Source organism: Dipteris shenzhenensis, chromosome 5 (assembly GCF_047967505.1).
Source record: "Dipteris shenzhenensis isolate YYH24624 ecotype China chromosome 5, Dip_SZ_1.0, whole genome shotgun sequence".
Classification (NCBI taxonomy): domain Eukaryota; kingdom Viridiplantae; phylum Streptophyta; class Polypodiopsida; order Gleicheniales; family Dipteridaceae; genus Dipteris; species Dipteris shenzhenensis.
This window is the reverse complement of record NC_141600.1, coordinates 13023808-13037097: the sequence shown is the minus strand read 5'-3', so window position 1 is coordinate 13037097 and position 13290 is coordinate 13023808. Positions and strand designations below refer to the sequence as shown.

General features: G+C 43.5%; 1 protein-coding gene across 1 annotated transcript in view; it reads right to left on the bottom strand.

The window, feature by feature from the left end:
* Window positions 1-6106: 6106 nt before the first annotated feature.
* LOC147901639 (Transport protein particle (TRAPP) component) overlaps window positions 6107-13290 on the bottom strand; it is a 33817-nt gene continuing 26633 nt past the window's right edge. Inside the window, exons 4-5 of the mRNA XM_087374835.1 lie at window positions 6455-6637; window positions 6107-6294 (exon numbers count right to left, since the gene is read on the bottom strand). Coding sequence (XP_087230961.1) covers window positions 6172-6294; window positions 6455-6637 — 306 coding nt within the window. The 3' untranslated portion in view covers window positions 6107-6171. The remainder of the gene's footprint in view (window positions 6295-6454; window positions 6638-13290) is intronic.

The window sequence follows — 13290 nt, the reverse complement described above, 5'->3', positions numbered from 1 at the left end:
TGGCCTCTAATGAATTATAGATATTTTCCAATACAGTAATACCACATCCAATGGAACAATATCATGATAGAAAGAAAAACTTCAAAGAAGATGGTTGTCTCCAAATTGTAATGGGTGATATTTATAATCCCATCAAAGGCCAATGCAATCTAAGCAATTTCCCATCAAACCAGGTGGAGTGTTTCTTTTCATGTGCTATTTAGTTCATGTTATAGTAGCTATATTTAGACCCTATGTATTTAGCACTAGTTATAATAAATATAGATAAAGTGTATTTAGTACTAGTTATAGCAGAGCTATAGTCAAACCCTATGTATATAGATCTAATTTAGGTTACTTAGTACTAAATTAGTACTAGCTATATCAAGTCTAATTATTTGAAACACTCCCTCGAATGTGTCCAGTCCCATTACCTATTATTTAGTACTATTTAGTACTACTTGAGTAAGAAATACGATTGTTTAGTAAAACTTAATAATTGATTAACAATAATGATTGTTATAACATTCAAAACTTCTATAAACACTATTTAGTACTACTAAAACCAACAGGTTTTTTTCCTTAAAAATGAGGGTTTATATTAAAAGGTCAAAAGTTGCAAAAGTCTTACAAAAAGTATTCTCTGCCCATGTGAAACAAAATGGGCAGATAGAGACAACACTACCATCTCAGCATTTTAGCATTCCAACCTTTGGAATTTGTGAAGTATCTTTGGTACCATCCTCAACAAGAATGCGGGTTGTTAGTGAAGCAGCCACTAATGAGGCACATTCTATTTGCAAAGGGGTAGATGCATGAGTTGTTGTGGCTCCCACCAACATCTTAGAAGGAAAATATGTCGAGGCCTTATGCATGCCAGGTCTGTTGTAATAAATATGTGGCATATTCACATCATTTGGTGTAATCAATGAGGATATAAAAGAGAAGGATCTTGGTAAGAGTTTGCTTTGGGGGGAGTGGTGATTCATGGGACAAACCTCCACCAGAGTAACCCAAAGACATAACCTGAGGCCCCCATCCCCAGAGGTATTGATAACACCACCAGCCATAGTAGAATATGGAAAAATTCAGTGAGGAGAACAAACTTAGTGTGTTTAAACTAATTGACTTTTGGAAACTACCATATGAGCCACAATCGTCTTTTATGCCACACCCTCCTTTGGGATAGCCTGATCTATTTCTTTGTCTAGAGAGTTTGTGTTGTTGTCAAAGCATTCCACCAAAAGGTTCTAGGTCTTTGTTGTGAGCTTGGCCATCACCAAAGATTTCTTAAGGCAGACATGAACTTGTTGTACCAATTGGTCCACCTTCTCTAGCTTTTCAACTAGAGCTTGAATTCACTCCCTACATTTTGCAAAGAGTGTCTCCCAGTAAAATGTAAGCATAGTGAAAGGGAAAATGCACAATATGATATTTAAGAAAATTCCAAACAGGAAGAAGCTGAGAGCAATTCTTAAAAGGGTGTGGTATTCTACCTACAAACGTTGACATTTTTGGAATCTTCCATCTCCTTGTCCTATCACCCTGGCCTTGCTAGCTATCCACATAGCCTTATGCAAAATTAGCCACAACAAGCATGCTTTCTCTTCCAAGATCCCTTTGTGCGCCATATTTTTCAAATCTTGTCCCCATGTTTGTGTTGAGTCTCTTCTATGCCATTTTTTGTTGAGATAAGCTATGAGGTCCTCTTGGAAATCCACATAATAAGAATTGGTAATAAAGCTCTTTTGCCCATCCATCCAAACTCTTTGGGGGATGGTTGTTGTCCACCTCCCATCCGTGCTAAAGTCTTCCTATCCCAAAAGTTCCTCCTCTCCTGAATTAGCATGATGCCAAACCTATTGAGCTTAAAAGCTCTTCTTAATTCCAAAACACTTTTCCAAGTGCCTTTTGTTGTGTCCCACAGGTCCTATTAGCATCTCAATCCCTTCTTGTTGAGTCTTAGAGTCCCCTTGAGTGCTAAGTCTTTCAAAGGGAAACCTCTTCAAATGATGGAATCCTATTCATAAAAAGTTCCCATATTTCTGGTAAACCCATTCCAAGCCAAATAGGGCTTCAATCACGCTTTCAACATACCTTTCCAAAGCTCTGAGCCTTCTTCAACACAAGGCTTCCTTTCAAAAATAGCTATTCATTTGGGGAGAGATTTCCAATGTCTACAATAAATTGGCTTGACTCTAGATATGTTATGCCTAACCATGGTAGCCAAACCAAATTTTGTTGTTGGTAAGCCTTCAAAATCTACTAACACATGAAGTGAGTAGAAGAGTTTTCAATGTTCACTATACCCAAACCTCCGACACTTTTTGGCATAGTACAAAATCTCCATTGAACCTTGGCACTTTTCTATGTCCCAACTCGCATCCACACAAGAAAGTTTTGAATTAGGAATTGATCTACTCAAAAACTTTTTTAGAAGGATATCATTATGAGATAAAGTAAATTATTGAAGGATAAATAAAGTGATTAAGAACAAACTTACATTTTGCTAAGGTAGGTTCTAATCCCTGCCATTTTTCTATTTTGCCCTTTATTTTGTACCAGTTATTGTATTCAAATCTATTTTGCCCTTTATTCCTATGTTTGTAGATTTGAATCCCATAGGAAAATTGAGAAATCTAAATACTTCCCCTTATTTCAAGATTTTGCAGCCCTTTTCAATAACTAGATTAGGAGGACTCCTAGTCCCATACATTCCAGTCTTGTTGTGGTTTATCTTGGACCCAAATACTTCACATAACGTTTCCAGGCATTGCATCATGGCTTTAACGAATTGAGGATCATTTTGAGATGCTAAATCTGTGTCACCTCCAAAATGTTGACTTACAATTTGTAGATCCACATCTAGTTGAATGCCTTTGATTTCTCCTTTGTCCACCTCCTCTTAGATGAGCTAGCCAAGGGTATCAACTATAATTGCAAAGAGCAAGGGTGAAAGAGGGAATCCCTACTTGATTTATCTTTTCAAAGGAAAAGGGTTAGAAGTCTTCCCATTGACTTCGATCTTGGCTCTTGCTTACTGAAAGAGAATCTCCACAAAAACCTTTGAATTTGAGTCATATGCCTATATCCAGCATTGATAATTGAATGAAACCCCATGCCGTTTCGTCATAGGCTTTATCAAGATCCAATATTTTAAAAAATATATCCTGCCCCTGTTCTTCATCAAACTCCAAACCCTCCCAAAGAGTCAAAATTGCCTCAAGGATGTGTCTGCCTCATAGGAAACCTTTTTTTTCTTATCTAATCCAACCTTGCATCTTCATTTTTAGTCTCACGGCTAGGCCTTTGGCAAAAAATTTGTAGCAAATATTCAACATGGTAAGGGGTTTCCAATTTTTTAGTTCATTTTTCTACTCCCCTTTAGGCATAAGCTTTATCATACCCATGTTATTTATTGGATCCAAGGATCGTTTTTCTAAGGATCCCTGCCACAGCTTCGATAGATAAGAACCTACAGTTTCCTAGAAGGATTGATAAAATTCAATTGGATTGGTGTCCTCTATTAGGGTTTTCCCTCTAGCCATTTGGTCAACAGCCCCTTTCAGCTTGTTGTCTAAAGACAAATCTCTGTCAAAGTAGCTTGAAACAAAATTAGAAACCATCCTCACTCTAACGGCACTGCAAGTGTCCCTTGCTCTCATCTTGTATGTTGTTTTGACCTTGGGTTCCTCTAAGAGTTGTTGAAAGTGATAAGTTCCTCTAAGAGCTGTTGAAAGTGATTAGTCACTACTTGTAATAAGTCTGAGTGCTCTATAATCAATCTCTATCCTAACCCTGAGGCTTTCAATACATTCTTGGGCATGCTTTTTCCTAAGCATTCTAAACGTTCCTTCTTTTTTCATGTCTCCTTTTCCAGCCCACTAGTTTTAGCATAGGTCTGTGTTTGATGTGCTTCAATGAGAGCCTGCTTGCGGAGATTCTCTTTGCATTCCCTTAGTCTATCCTATCCTTTCTCTAAAGGATCCACCTCCAATTCCTTGATTTGTTTCTTAATTTCTTCTCTCTTCTCGAGTATCACTTTATTTTCCATGAACATATCCTATCACCGTGCACGAGTTAAGCCACTTGGTAGTTTCATTCATCACACCATTGAGGACTTTTATGCAAGGGATCTTACTTGGAAGAGGCTCCTCATCTAGTCGACCAGTGTCTTGACCGACTTTAGCTGCTCTCGGCTCTTCGCGAGATGGAAGATCTTCCTTGCCTTGGGACTGAGTATTTCCCATGACATCTACTTTGATATTGGCAGGGCCTTGGAGAAGCTCATGTGTCCCCCTTGGACGACTCCAACATAAGAAACTTGCTCTACATCTCACACACGGACTGGTTTCCCTTTCGGAGGGGTCACGATGTAGAAACCCTATATATCACGTGTTCAAGGCCTATCTGTAAAACCACTTATCTGTATATTAAAAACCACCTTTTTTTAATTCACTCTGTGAATACCACTTTTACCAGTGCAGCACATGGCCGACCAACCCTAGGACATGGCTGACCAAAGGGCTGACCAATATGTTGACTAGTCTCTGCCATTTCTACCAAACCAATCCCCCTGCAAACCCAACCTGGGTCGAGGGTGTGCACTATATAAGGGCCATTTGCTGAAAATCTGCCGCACAGTCAACATGGGCCTCCAAAATCTGCACCTATGGACACTGCAGTGCATTACCCAAAATAAAGGTTACATCTCCCCATTCTTGCCCATCTCTACCCCTATGTCCTCATATGGAGGCTCACGTGAATTTCTTTTCAAAAAATACAAAACACAGAATATTATATTTATTTCATCAATTGAAGAGAAGGTACAGGATCATAGCGCTTTGCTTTGGTTCCCTGGAGCCCAATGGAAAGCTTATGCCACCATATATTGGCTTGGAAAAGTAGAAATATATTCTAAAAAAACTAGAGACCACAGCTTATGTAAAGGTCACTTGTGCAGATATGAATACTAAACGAGTTCACGTCATGTTCAAATAGAGGCATGAGTCATGAATAGGATAAAATACCATTGAATAAGACCACCGGAATGTGAAATGCCAAGTCCGCACCAAAATAATATAGTGATGTCTATAAGTGACCCCAAATATTTAAAAATAGAAAGTTTCAAAGATCACGCTAAATGGCCTTTCAATGTGTTATTTTTAACCCTGTTGTTGACATGTATATAATCTTATTCACTGCACTATGTTGCATGATTAATCCACTGGAGTTGTAGCTAGTATTGTTCTGGATTCCCACTAAGATCTTTCAACATCACCAACAATTACATGCTAAAGTTTAATAGTACATCAAATTTGTCAGCACTTTCCCAAGCTTTAGTTACTCATGTAAAGGTGAACATTAATCCACATGGTCAAATTACTTCTCTTATCCGCACCTTCTGTATGGTTTAGCACAACATTAAATAAAATTGTGTACAAATGAGGTAGACAATGAACAAAAAGAAATAATATTACTTTAGTGACAAATAGAACAAGAAAATACATGTCATGTTGCAAATCACAAAACTTCGTGTTCTACCTCCAAGGACAAAGCTTGGAGACATAAATTAATGTCTGAACAACTTGATAATCATACAAGAACTTTCACAACATGCAATTATGTAAAGCCACTTCTATGATCCCCTTTAGGTCAAAGGCCGAGGACAATTTTGAATGTGTTGTCTTGTATCTCATTTCTGTATATGAAACTCATGCACGACAACCATAAGTCAAATTATTATAGGTCAAAATGCCTGAGACTTTTGAACTTCACAAACTCTCCATATTTAGCATCACAAAGGGGAATAGTAACGTCTTGTAGACAATATCTAAGACAGCATGATTTGAAAACATCAACTTCAAGACTCTTGACCGATTGACAGAAAAGCTTATACAGCGATTCTCAAAAGCATCCATGTTGCTTATGCGAGAACGGCCAATGGAAGTTTTCTAGTATTGCATGTCAGCTTTTATAGGATACAAAAGGCCTTCGAAATTGCCATGTACATTCAGAATAAATTCAAAAATCTCATCTCAGGTAAATGGTTTTTAGCAAATTAGAAAGTCAGCATCTTAAAGCAACACCTGAGAAGCCATGATTTTGAAGGCAATATGCTTGTCAATGCCTGCTTCATGTGTCGAACCAAATTACTACTCCAGTTGGGCTATCAAGCTTTCATTTTCCATGTTACTCATCATCCTTGTAAGGATATTCCTCAGCCACCTGCTTCAGGAGCTTCAATCTCATTTCATAAGCATCGTCTCCCCGCAAAACATCTCGAACCCACCTAACCTCTGTACGCATAGAAACCTTGGGAAAAAGTGCCGAGTTACCAACAAGAGTTTAGTTAAGGTACCATATACTGTTAGATGCACCCACAAGGATAAGAAAGAGAACATAATGAAAAGAAGGGGCAATGTCGCTGCATTTTTCCCCTATACAACGGACAGTCAGGGGAGCAAATAGATACCATTTCAAGTGCGCCTCTGATTACACCACATAAAACATTGCAGTAATAGAGACCTTGACAAGTCTCAGGCAGCTCCACAAAGTCAACAAGAGGATTATCATCCAGAATAAGACTGCATTCAGTCCCATCCGCATCCCAGTTGGTCACTGTAGCAGTGACTCCCAGGAACATCTTGAAACCAACCTGCAGATTTGAATGTTCATACAATTGAAGGAGTTTATTAGTATCTAGACCAAAACTAAGATAAATTGGAAAATTTAACTGGGACGTATACTGCTGCTAGTAAAAGCAAAAGAGACCACCATGAACAATCACAAAAGCATAGTGACCAATATTACATCACATGTTCAAATTGAATATCAAGTCATACAACATATAACTGAGTTACCTCTAGGCGGCATAAGCAACCTGCTCAACCATCCCATATTCAATTGAATATAAAGTGAGATTGCAAAAGGATTGAGCCATAAGAAACCCTGGATCCAATCCTCCATGTATCCGCTTCATACAATATATCCTCTAAACTACAGTAATCTGCTCAGCCAAGTTACCAGGAAATACAGTCCCAATTAAACATTTTGAAACATTTCACGCTCAACGAAACATGGAGTGATTTTTCCTGTACTTACCTAGGTCATTGAAACTGCCAATGTGCATCATTTTGCAAAACTCACACTCCCATATGGCGACTGACTTCATCAATCTCTGTATGGATGCTCACACCTTGCAATGCACGCAAGGCTTCTTGCCAACCATGCAGATGTCGTCACTGCTCCTCTAGGTGATGCTCAGCATATGCCAAGTTATTGGAAGGACTAGCCTATGCGAAGGTCGTCCTGCGCAGAGCTAACACACAATGTCCTCCAGGGCTACTATAACTGGCCTTCAGATAACTAAAGGGCAGTAAATTGTAACTAACTTAGCATTCACACCATTTACAGTCACATTGCATCATTTCCAGTCACTTCCAAGTTAAATGCCACTGATAAACAATCTTAGAAAACAGTTAAAGGGAGGCTAGAGTGCCCCTGGTCAGTAACCTAGACACAAGACACCCACTGGCCCCAAATGCTTTGGCGCTCCTTTTGGTATTTATTTAATTCTTCAAAAATGGAATCTGCTTTACAACAAGGGCTCACCCTTGTACTGTGCTCTTGCAATTCCATTTTCTGAGCCAGACCTTGGCTTCAAAGGCATCCAATTCCAGTGCACACACTAGTGCCCATCAATGCAAGTCCTCAAAAGTGCTCAAAAAGCCTCAAGGCATTCAAATGCAACACCAAACTCCTCTGGCTCCTTTCAAGGCACACCCTCTGTTCACAGCCTGTAGGGCCCAGAGAGAGCTTCAAACAACAAAATGCATTGCAATAACTTCAGAAATAGCAAATGGAAATTAAAAGGAAGTCAGAACAACTGTACCCGCTGTCCGTGGAAGAGGGGCGAGCTCTGCCCTCGCACCTATCTTGTGTCCAAGCCCCCAGCAAGGTACAGGTGACTTCCAGCCACGGGGGGGGGGGAGAGAGAGAGAGAGAGAGAGAGAGAGAGAGAGAGAGAGAGAGTGGAGCTTAGCTCAGGGATGCAGAAGGCAGGCAATGCGTGGAGAGAGCGACCTTGGAATGCATGCCAAGCCTTTACCTAGAAGAACGTGCCAAAAACCAGTCAGTAGTGCTTGAAGGAAGAGAGAGGGAGAGGGTGGTAGGTAGTGCTTGAGGGGATGCTCTAACCCACCCTACCAAGGACAATGTTGGTCTAGCCCTTGGACCTAGTGGGTGCACTTAGAATTTGCCCCTAGGGACTTCTAGGAAGTTAGCACTTCCTCTAGGCCAGTCCCCTACGGCCAAAACATCCTCGAGTTTGTCCACGGGGTCATTTGCACATGAAACCACATTCCCGTGACAGCTACTGCTGGCTCAGCCCTAAATTGGCTGCCTCAAGGGCCAACTACTGATTTGTCAGCCCTTATACAGGAGCTCAAGGAGTCAGTTCCCCCAGGAGGTGCAGTCGGCCCTTCTAGGGCAGTGGGTCGGCCCACATATGCCAACCGACCTGCAGGGGGTGGGAGCCTATTTATAGCCCACCTCCCTCACTTGTTGGGTATCTCAGTGTGGTGCCTCTTGAGCATGGTTGTGAGCTCTTGAGCAGTCTTTTGTGCAGAAGTTTTCCCAGAAGTAGAGGGCTTTTTCTTGAGATCACTTGCAGTTCTCTCGTCTCTCTCTCTCTCTCCTTTCCTGTTTGGTGTGTGTGAGGTTGGGGCTCTCTCTCTTCATTTCTGTTCAGTTCCGCTGCAGTTCTCACATGGTATCAAAGCCACACGGGTGGCTAGAGACCCGAGATGTTGAGCGAGTGTTGAGCCAGCACATAGGGAGGAGGTGTAGGGCTGTTGTTCAGAGGTGTTTGTAAGGAGGATTGTGTGAGGTGTGTACTGTTTGGGAGTCAAGAAAAGTACACAGACTTTGAAGGGTATTTTGGAAGGGAGGTTTTCTCAAGGGCAGGACAGCGAGGTCTAAAGGTCTTGTAGGCTCATAGCCTCTTCATCACCATATCCAGCCCCTTCTTTCCGTCCATCCCCTTCTCTCCTTCTATCCCATCCACCCTCTCTTCTCAGTTTTATTCCCTCTTCACTCCGACATGGCAACCCTGTCCAAGATGGCAGAGAGCAAGACAAAAATTCCACACATTCCCGATCAACCGTCACTGACTCAATTACAGAGTTTGGCAGGTCATGATGGCGTTTGCATTACAGTCGTATGATCTGGCAGACTTCATTTTGGTGGGAGTTGCCAGGCCTAATCCCCTTGCGTCCAATCTTGGCATCCTGGAGCAGAAGGAGGCCGAGACAATGTCTCAGTTCTGGGACCGTGTCAATGCAAGGGTAAGGTCGTTTATACTTCTTAACTGTACTCCTCAGGTAATTAATCACATAAACCACACGACGGTGGCCAAGAGTATCTAGGAGCACTTGGTGTCCCACTACAATCGAACCTCTCCCTTGGAAGTCCAGATGAGATTGTTGGATCCCAAGAAGTCTTCATCAATCTGGGAGCACATCAACAAGTTACATGAACTTCAGCAGGAGATCCTCCAGGTGGGGAAGCAGATATCTTCCAAGGGCGTGGCCATAACCCTATTGTCCCAACTCTCCTCTTAGTATGGTGCCTTCTTTCGTCCTTGATAACAGGTAGAAGAATGAATGCATCGAACTGGAAGGAACCGGTCCCAATGGTGCTTGACCAGGAGGAGAGGCTTGTAGATCCTACCTATGCGAGTCAGCCTGAGGCTTTGGCAACTAAGCAGAAAGGACAGAAGCAGTCGGCCGCTGAGGAACGGGAAGCACTCAAGGCGTCACGTACATGTAACCAATGTGGCCAAAAAGGTCATTATTGGCAATAGTGTCCTCAAAGGAATGGTAACCAGCTGGACAGTGTTACCACCGCTACAACATATCCTCCAGCCTTCTAGTAGCATGCAACATGATGCGCTGACAGCAAGCTTTCTGGATCCGTATAGAGGATTGCTTGTTATTTGTTACAGCGGTACCTGCCAGACAATGCAATGGCGATGGACTCTGATTGAGGCAGGCTTTTAGGTAGGACCTCGAGCCAAGAGGAATTGTTCCCGTTGACCAGTTGGTATTTTGTTTGGACGTAATGGCCTGGCAGATCCAGAGGGTGTCTCCTAGTGTTCTGCTCCAGCTATTGTCTAATGAGCTGCTGGAGATCTAGATGGGTCTAAAGATTGCCAGTGTGGAAATCTAGACATAGTTGATTGATCCTTGTGAGCTGTTATATACCCATCGTCATTGGAGCACTAAGGTTCCTCAATCTACCGTCAGTGTACCAATTTGGACCTGAGAGGGGGCTTCAAAGGGGGCTCTATAGCTCTGAGATACAAGTACTCATGCAGGGAAGAAGACCTTGCACCGAGGGCAGTTTCAATTGGATTATTGTTCCAGTACCTTCTGTTGGCGTGATGTACTAGTACCAATAGTTGGATTGTTGTACTAGATGACCTATTATACCAGTACTGCACCAGAGGAGTGTATCTCGCACCTGTGGCCTCGAAGCAATAGTACCAGGTTTCTAGTGATTGTGCTAAGGCGGTTCATGCCAAGAGGGGCTTCTTTGATGGTACGGTCTTCAACGATTGAGCATTGCACGACGGATTCCTCCAATTGTTCCAACCTAGCTCCTAGTGTCTGTGTTCCATCCAGGATCTGAGAGGGGGTGTTGGAGGTCAACATCTCCTGATGTCACTCTAGAGAGAGAGGGCCAGTGTTGTGGGTGTGCCGGCCCAGTGTGAGGCTAGTTAGGCTGAGTGAGGGCCTCGTTGTGGGCGTGCCCACCCCTGCGAATTGGTAAAGTAGGGTAGAGAGGTTCCTCCGGGCTCACATGGAGGCGCATTACCCAAGCCAGACTTGGGGCTCGTCAGGCCATCTTAATGTGCTGCAATCCCTCTCCTACGAGGCCTTTTATAGGCTAAGGTGGGCCGACCTGTTGGTCAGCCACCTAGGCTTGCTGGCTGGCCTATAGGCAGGGGGGGTTGGCTGTGCAGCAGCCTCATATGAGGCAGCATTGGATCGGCTAGGTGGAGCAGCCCAGTCGGGCCTAGAGTCAGGGCTGCAGCCCTTGTAGAGCAGCTTGGCAGCCTCCATATGGAGCAGTAGGTACTCGGCCACCTGGGGCTGCTGCTGGCCCAGCAGTCGGCCCTTGAGGCAGCCCTTTAGGGCTGAGTGCCAGCACTTATAGAGGGGCTGAGGGGTCGGGCCCCCAGGAGCTGCAGTCGGCCCTTCTAGTGTAGTGGGTCGGCCCACATATGCCAACCGACCTACAGGGGGTGGGAGCTTATTTATAGCTCACCTCCCTCACCTGTTGGGTATCTCAGTGTGGTGCCTCTAGAGAGCTCTTGAGCAGTCTTTTATTTAGAGGTTTTCCCCAACAGTAGAGGGGTTTTTCATGAGATCACTTGCAGTTCTCTCATCTCTCTCTCTCCTTTCCTATTTGGTGTGTGTGAGGTTGGCTCGCTCGCTCTCTCTTCATTTCTGTTCAGTTCTGCTACACTTCTCACAGGATCATGTCCAAAAGATACAGCAAATGCAGGCCAAGGAAAATAGGGCTCTACTCCATAAATGCCATGGAAACTCCTCTTCCATAGATGGTGACCTCCTGGATATGGTTCCCCCTCTAATGCCAAGCTTTCCTGTAACCAATCATGTATCTGGCTCCTCGAGGGCATGAGTCCAACAATTCTGCCCATGACGGCTCAATCACGTATCTGGCTCCTCGAGGGCATCCAACGACAGCCCAATCCTGTAAAGACTGAACTTCTTACTTCAGATGAGAAAGTAAAACCTTGACGGTAGTGGGAGTCAAAGGTGCTGCCATGAGAGCCCTCTTGCCAGACAAAAGTCAATACCAAGCTTCTTTTCTCGAAGGAAAAAGAAAAGGACCCTATGCTGCTGAAAATGGAAAAAAGGGGATCCATTTACTTCCATAGGTGGTTCTATCCTTTTGGATGAACATGTGCATCCATCCGAGTATCTCTGAGATGTTTCCAAAGTACTCCAGCCCCATGGGGGGGTTGTCTGTTACACCTAGACGCTAGTATGGTCTTGTAAGCCTAGGATATTAGTTCTAGTTAGCCTTTGGGATAGTTAGTCAGTCATTGGACGATTAGTCATCATATTACCGCTACGACAGTTAGTCCTACCCTAGTCCTAGACTATGGCTATCATGTTCACTTTATGTGGACTTGTACTTTAACTTTCCAATAATCTGTAACAGACTAATGTTCATAGCTATCCATGTTTTTCTGCTCCCTTGCATCCCAACACATGGTACCGCTCCCAACCGAACTCGCACGGGGTTCCCAATTGTCATGTGCATGGTGTACCTAGGGTTGGATAGCAGGTTAACGTGGGTTACGGGATAGCATAGGGCTGGATGGCTATTTTTAGCTGAGATCGCTATCTATAGAGATTGATTCATATATAGTGCTCGCTTTATATGGAAGGAGCTATTCATAGCATTGTGCTATCTATAGCGGGTTTCCTTCTATATAGAGGGAGGGCCAGTGCTATTGTAGAGATCAGTTGAGCGCTCCTCAACTGATGGATGGGGCTTGGACCCAGGCCGGAACTCTGGCCATCTACATGGCGGATCATAGGTGGTGTATCGAAGGTCTTCTGGACGGGCTCAGGTGGTATGGGACGCCTGGGTTAGATACGGGCCTATGGATGAGTTGAGCTGTAGCCCACGTGCTCGGGGGTGGTCGAGAGGATCGAGGCGCCTGCGCTATGATTCTAGTTGGATTGAGGACGAGATTCTAGGTCAGTGATAGGGTCAGATCTTGCGGGGTCGTGTCATTTGGTATCACAGCCGTCCTATCACGATTGAATTCAACGCGAGGTATGCAAAAAAGACGTATTCCAGGTATGCTTTTTGAGATTGCTCTTGCAAAACTGAATTCCACTGGCTGAATCGTTGGCTGATGATGTGCGCTCATGATTGAGAGATTTGTGGAAGAAATAGAAGTCCATAAATTGTGTGCTCTCTCGGTTGCTACGTGTTTGGAAATCGTGATTCCTTGAGAAGGGTAGGCGATGAAAAGACTTGATGCTTTCAGCAAGAGATATGAGGATGGATCGTTTCTGACGTATAACTTCCCACGCTTGGGTTGTTGATGTGATTGGCTGTGTGGGGACGCGTGAGTGGGCTGGTTAGGGAAAGAATTCACTCTAGGTTCTCAAGGATGAGATTACTACCCTAGAGACCTAGATTTGCTGCAGTTGAGAAGTAGGAGGAAAGAGAGAGCGTTCATAAGCCAAAAAATGGCTTGTC